The sequence below is a fragment of the Osmerus eperlanus genome, chromosome 22 (assembly GCF_963692335.1).
Source record: "Osmerus eperlanus chromosome 22, fOsmEpe2.1, whole genome shotgun sequence".
Taxonomy (NCBI): domain Eukaryota; kingdom Metazoa; phylum Chordata; class Actinopteri; order Osmeriformes; family Osmeridae; genus Osmerus; species Osmerus eperlanus.
In genome coordinates this window covers 12,570,984-12,578,483 of record NC_085039.1, presented here as the reverse complement: position 1 = coordinate 12,578,483, position 7,500 = coordinate 12,570,984, and the positions used below count along the sequence as shown (strand labels likewise).

Sequence of the window (7,500 nt, the reverse complement as noted above, 5' to 3'; positions counted from 1 at the left end):
ATAAACACACACGTAATAAACACACACGTAATAAACACACACGTAATAAACACACACGTATTAAACACACACGTATTAAACACACATGTATTAAACACACACACGTAATAAACACACACGTAATAAACACACACATATTAAACACACACATATGACACATACACGTATAAAATGCACAAACGCAAACACACATATGTGTATTTCTCTACCTCCGTAATAATTGTTAATAACATTATCTGACCCTTATAGTGTTATAACCTGCTAGAGGCAAGAGCTGGCTAACTGGCCCGCGTACAGAATCCCACGTGCGTCCACCGTTTCAGCGTTTCTAACACATACAGTTAGGTCCATAAGTATTTGGACATTGACACAATTTTCATCATTTTGGCTCTGTATACCACCACAATGGATTTGAAATGAAACAATCAAGATGTGCTTTAAGTGCAGACTTTCAGCTTTAATTTCAGGGTATTTACATCCAAATCAGGTGAACGGTGTAGGAATTACAACACATTTTATATGTGGCCCCCCCCTTTTTAAGGGACCAAAAATAATTGGACAAACTAACATAATCATAAATCTAATTGTCACTTTTAATACTTGGTTGCAAATCCTTTGCAGTCAATGACAGCCTGAAGTCTGGAACCCATAGACATCACCAGACGCTGGGTTTCGTCCCTGGTGATGCTCTGCCAGGCCTCTACTGCAACTGTCTTCAGTTCCTGCTTGTTCTTGGGGCATTTTCCCTTCAGTTTTGTCTTTAGCAAGTGAAATGCATGCTCAATTGGATTTAGGTCAGGTGATTGACTTGGCCATTGCAGATTATTCCACTTCTTTGCCTTAAAAAACTCTTTGGTTGCTTTCGCAGTATGCTTCGGGTCATTGTCCATCTGCACTGTGAAGCGCCGTCCTATGAGTTCTGAAGCATTTGGCTGAATCTGAGCAGATAATATTGCCCGAAACACTTCAGAATTCATCCTACTGCTTTTCACGCAGTCATATCATCGATAAATACAAGGGAACCAGTTCCATTGTCAGCCATACATGCCCACGCCATAACACTACCTCCACCATGCTTCACTGATGAGGTGGTATGCTTTGGATCATGAGCAGTTCCTTCCCTTCTCCATACTCTTCTCTTCCCATCATTCTGGTACAAGTTGATCTTGGTCTCATCTGTCCATAGGATGTTGTTCCAGAACTGTACAGGCTAATTTAGATGTTTTTTGGCAAACTCTAATCTGGTCTTCCTGTTTTTGAGACTCACCAATGGTTTACATCTTGTTGTGAACCCTCTGTATTTACTCTGGTGTGTTGTGAACCCTCTGTATTTACTCTGGTGAAATCTTCTCTTAATTGTTGACTTTGACACAGATACGCCTACCTCCTGGAGAGTGTTCTTGATCTGGCCAACTGTTGTGAAGGGGTTTTTCTTCACCAGGGAAAAAATTCTTATGTCATCCACCACAGTTGTTTTCCGTGGTCTTCCGGGTCTTTTGGTGTTGCTGAGCTCACCAGTGCGTTCTTTCTTTTTAAGAATGTACCAAACAGTTGATTTGGCCACACATAATGTTTTTGCTATCTCTCTGATAGGTTTGTTTTGATTTTTCAGCCTAAGGATGGCTTGCTTCACTGGTGGTGACAGCTCTTTGGACTTCATATTGAGAGTTGACAGCAACAGATTCCAAACACAAATATCATACTTGAAATGAACTCTAGACCTTTTATCTGCTCCTTGTCAATGAAATAACGAACTCCCTTTATGAGGGAATAACATACACCTGGCCATGGAACAGCTGAGCAGCCAATTGTCCAATTACTTTTGGTCCCTTAAAAAGGGGGGGGGGGCACATATAAAATGTATTGTAATTCCTACACCGTTCACCTGATTTGGATGTAAATACCCTGAAATTAAAGCTGAAAGTCTGCACTTAAAGCACATCTTGATTGTTTCATTTCAAATCCATTGTGGTGGTATACAGAGCCAAAATGATGAAAATTGTGTCAATGTCCAAATCCTTATGGACCTAACTGTACCTTCACCTCGGTGATGAGATGACCGAAGCTCGTTATCGGGATCCGTGTCTTTACCGGGGATGTTGGCATGTCTGAACTGAGAGACGATAAATTAGAGATGAGGCGACAGTATTACCTACCAAAATCAGATGTTATAAAACAATTATGATTTGAAGACGTTTGTTTTCTAAACAGACACACTGGAAACCGTGTTGTGTACATACATGGACATTAGGTCTCTCTTAACTCTTTGTTAACTATTTATGAATGAGAAACGGTTAACTACTCACTGTTTCTCAGCAGACAAGGACGCTTGCACAATATGTTTTTTTTGTTGCGTGAATGTTCGCCGCGTTCCTGTTTCATTGGATTGACAAGTCCTTTTTGCCAATAAGCGGTTGACATATTGATAGTTTGACCAATAAGCATAAACTCAGTGGGCGGGATTTAAAGACAGTTACACAAGCAGAAGTTCAGAACGCGGCTGGGTTTCACGCGCCTCCTCCACGCACGAACACAAGGGGGCGCGAGAAGGATGTATTCCTTGTACAATCAACCACTGTAATCTACCGTATGTCATAGGCCAATTTAACCCAACACTATGTTGTATTTGATGACGTATTAAAATAATTTAGTTATTTATAATTTTATACAAAAACATTGACTCCATGTTAACACTATTCCTGTCTCTCTATTTCTCTCTCTATTTCTCTCTCTCCCTCCCTCTCCTGGGGTGTAGAACCTGTTCATCCCAGCCCCCCACCCTACCCCGCCACCACACACACAGAAACAACCTGTAAACTACACATTTATGCTTGCCCAAAAAGTGTGGGTGTGTGTACATTTGTAAACATGTGTGTGTTCTGTGCACGTGTGTGTGTTATGTGTGTGTTTCTATATGTATGTGCTTGTGTTTTATGTGTGTTCTGACCGTCTCCAGTCTACCGGATGCTAAGTGTGATGTGTGGTTCACTATGGAGACAATGGACTACCAGACACATTCCAAACAGAGACCCACATTGTCTGTGTGTGTGTATTTGTGTGTGTTTATACACATCTGTGTGTGTGTGTGTGTGTTTAGGTCTGGTGTGTACATTAGTGAGTGAGTCTGTCCAAGCGTGTGTGTGGTGTACTTTTTCCTCCTCCTCTCCTCTCATCCCCTCCCCTCCCTCCTCCTCCCCTCCCTCCTCCTCTCCCCCTCCTTCTTTCCCTCCCCCTCTCTCCCCTCCTTCTTTCCCTCCCCCTCTCCTCTCCCTCCCCCTCTTCCCCTCTCTCCCCTCCTTCTTTCCCTCCCCCTCTCTCTATAGTCTGCATAGCACAGTGTATGTGGGACAACTGCAACATGTGGCTACTTGTCTCAGTCAGGTACACACACACACAATCACAGAAGGACAAACACAACCACACACACAGGATCTGCACTAGCCCCTGTATGTGTTTTGTCTCTCCCTCTCTCTCCCTCCCTCCCTCCCTCTCTCTCTCTCTCTCTCTCTCTCTCTCTCTCTCTCTCTCTCTCTCTCTCTCTCTCTCTCTCTCTCTCTCTCCCTCCCTCCCTCCCTCCCTCCCTCCCTCCCTCTCCCTCTCCCCCTCCCCCCCTCCCTCCCTCCCTCTCTCTCTCTCTCTCTCTCTCTCTCTCTCTCTCTCTCTCCACCTCTGTTTTAGTTCCTTGTTCTCTTTCTCCCCCTCTCTATCTGACCTACAGACCTTTACAGACAAATGTTTGCCACATAGACACACTCCTTCTCCTCCCACACACGCTCATACACACACTGCTGTGGCATTCCGGGTCTCTAGAAGGGGCGGGGATTTGGTGTGAAGAACCATGGAGAGCTTGTGAGACACCAACATCATCCTCTCTCTCACACACACAAACACACACACACACACACACACACACAACTGGGGCAGAACTAGCGAAAGCACGCGCGCACACATACAGGGACCGACAGACAGACACACGCACGCACACCAAACACACACAGCTGTAGAAACAGCAGCAGTATAGCGCGAGGCTGCGGGCGTGTACCGTGCGAACAGGGAAGCGCACGGCACGGGGACCCGCCGCCGGAAACAGGGAGCAACAGCAGCAGCGCGAGCTCAGGAGAAGGGCACCGGAAGACTACTGGGGGAACACGACACACAACCGCGAGGAAAAAGGAGTAGCACGCACCTGCGGCGGGGTGTAAACGCACCGATAACTCCACGGTACCGATCCCCCACACTTCCGCGTTAAAATGGCCGAGCAAGGCAATAGCGACGGAGAGGGAGCGGAGAACGCGCGCGGCTTCGCCCGCCAGGGAGCCCTCCGTCAGAAGAACGTTCACGAGGTGAAGGACCACAAGTTTATCGCACGCTTCTTCAAGCAACCCACGTTCTGCAGCCACTGCACCGATTTCATCTGGTGAGTTCAGCGCGTGTGTTTGCGAGCGAGTGAGCGAGCAGCTGTGTTTGTGTGTGTGTGACCGCGGCGGCAGTGCAGGACACAGGTGAATCACTTGCTGCGGCGGGTCTCGCGCCCCTCGAGAGAGCCTCTAAAACGCCGCAGAGTCGCGGTGCCGCACACCCCCGCACACCGCGTCTGGCCGCCTAGCGGGGCTACATGGACGGCCTGAGTGGGGAGACAGCCGCGGCAGAAACCACTGGAGCTCCGATTTACCGCAGCGCACCGACACACACACACACTTCCAGAATAGACAGGTGTTGGAATGCGGCTTGCATTGCAGCACAAACCGGAATGATACATCTGGGTTGTGTGTGTGTTTGTGTGTGTATATAAATGTGTGAGTGTGTGTATATACATGTGTGTGTGTGTGTGTGTGTATACGTGTGTGTGTGTATAAATGTGTGTGTCTTTATAAGTGTGTTTGTGTAAGTGTGTGTGTGTCCAGTATCTGACTCCCTGTCTTCTGTCTACAGGGGCTTCGGCAAGCAGGGCTTCCAGTGCCAAGGTGAGAGCTGTCTTCATGGTAACCACTGTAGTCATGGTAACAGTCTAGACACACACACACACTCCATGCTCTCTGCTACAGCTGTGACAAACTTGATGTCAGTGTGTGTTTGTTGTAGTCTGCATGTGACAAAGTGATCGATTTATTGAATGAAGTGATAAGGGAAATCTTCATAAGCTTCACTCCTCACCTCGCTCACCGTCACCCCCTTACTCCCTCATCCCACACTGCAGAGTTGTGGGTTTCCGCTTGGTTGTCAAATTGTTGACAGGTTGTCAAGGATGACGGTTGCCAGGTTGTTGTCAAGGATGACGGTTGCCATGTTGTTGTCAGGTTGTCAAGGACAACGGTTGTTAGGTTGTTAACAAGGTGTCAAAGGAATCTGTTCACTTCTGAAGGAGAAGGAGATAAGAGGGAAGTGAATGATGGGGAGGAAGGGATGAGGAGAGGAAAGAGGGAGGGATGAGGAGAGAGGGAGGGAGTAATAGAGGATAGGAGAGAGGGAGGGATGAGGAGAGAGGGAGGGAGTAATAGAGGATAGGAGAGAGGGAGGGATGAGGAGAGAGGGAGGGAGTAAAGCAGAGAGAGATAAAAGATGGAGGAGGAAGAGAGAGGCATTCTTTCTGCTTGCTGGTGTTTGCATTCAATTCTGTAGCAGGTGTTAACAGCTGTGTGTGTGTGTGTGTGTGTGTGGTGGGGGGACGGGGCAGGGGGCTAAGTGCATGCACAGGAAGTAGAGCTCAGCAGTAGAGCATGTGACTGCAGATCAGGAGGTCACAGGTTCAAATGTACATTAGGATTAAAGCATCTGTTAAATGAACACATTTCACACACATACACACACACCAAACGGACTCACATACACACACCAGACTGACTCACATACACATACACACACCAAACGGACTCACATTGTGTAATAGAAGTGATTCAACATTCATGTTGTCTTTAGCAATAATAACAAATCCATTTGGAGATGAGTGTGTATGTATTTGGAGTGTGTGTGTGGCACTGTTGACAGTTATGTGTCTAAAACACACAAACATCCACACCCATAAATGTTCTCACACACACACACACACTTACATTCTCCCCACACATACACACACACACACATACATACACTACACACACACATACATACACTACACACACACGCACACACACAGCAGCTCAGTAGCACGTTCTAGTTCAGTTCATGAGCAGGAATGCCAGACATCTTGTCCTGACTTGTTTTGTCACACAGAAAGCTGTGTCTGTGTGTGTCTATGTATGGTGTGTGTGTCTATGTGTGGTGTGTGTGGGTGTGTTTGTGTATGTTTACTGTGTGCCCTTTGGTGTATTCTACAAGTAATGGTTTCATCATTCCATTCTGTGTGTGGGGGGGGGAGGTCAGTGTGTGTGTGTCTGGGGGGGCAGCGTGTGTGTGTGTGTATGTGGGGGGGGCAGCGTGTATGTGGGTGGGGGCAGTGTGTGTGTGTATGTGTGGGGGGGCAGTGTGTGTGTGAGCGTGTGTGTGTGTATGTGGGGGTCAGTGTGTGTGTGTGTGTGTGGGGGGGGGTCAGTGTGTGTGTGTGTGTGTGTGGGGGGCAGCGTGTGTGTGTGTGTGTGGGGGGCAGCGTGTGTGTGTGTATGTGGGGGGGGGGGTCAGTGTGTGTGTGTATGTGTGGGGGGGGCAGTGTGTGTGTGAGCGTGTTGGATGCTTCTGGTCTTTCCTCTTCCTCCAGTGAGAACACAAATAAAATAATTCATATTTCAATTCCTCAATTCAACATGACCTGAAATAGATATTTGAAACCAACACAAGCATGCTGGCATACCAGACAGTGTTTTCTTTCTTCTGATTGGTGTTGGACCAGTCCTTCACACGGCTGGGGGCGGGGCCTAGCCCTCTTCTCTTTAACCCCCTTTAGAGGTCTGCAGACTGGTTGCTAGGCAACACGCCTAAGACCCCTTTGGCCGGTCAGTAGTGTGTGTGTGTGTGTGTGTGTGTGATGTAAATCACTGTTTCAGCTACCAAATCCTATATCATCCTTTCTCCTTTTCTATTTTCTATCTCCCTCTTGCTGTCCTTCTCTTCCTCTTTACCTCGTCCCCTCTCTCTCTCTCCTCCTCTCTCTCCTCCTCTTATGTATCCCTCTCTCTCTCTCTCTCTTTCTCTCTGAGATGAGAAGACAGATGAATCCACCCCCTCACACTGCCTCCAACCCAGCTGTGCCCCTTCCTTACACACACACACACACACACACATTCACACACACACACTCTTACACACAGACACCCCCACACACACAGACATACACAGACACACACACACACAGGCACACACGCACACACAGACACACATACACACACTCTCACACACTCATCCTCCCGCTATGCACTCTGGGTAGAACCCACCAGTTGCCGGGGAGCTTCATGAATATTTAATGAGTTTGTGAATAATTAAGTCTGAGACCTGTAATGTCAACCTGGCTGAGTCTGACCTTCTACACACACCCTGACACACTCACACACACCCTGACACACTCACACA

General features: G+C 47.4%; 1 protein-coding gene across 1 annotated transcript in view; it reads left to right on the top strand.

Annotated features, from left to right (window-relative positions):
• The first annotated feature begins 3,820 nt into the window (after positions 1 to 3,820).
• The window catches only part of prkcba (protein kinase C, beta a), an 8,385-nt gene continuing 4,705 nt past the window's right edge, over positions 3,821 to 7,500 (top strand). The window contains 2 exon segments of the mRNA XM_062448944.1: positions 3,821 to 4,417; positions 4,933 to 5,065. Of these exon segments, the coding sequence (XP_062304928.1) occupies positions 4,251 to 4,417; positions 4,933 to 5,065 (300 nt within the window). The 5' untranslated portion in view covers positions 3,821 to 4,250.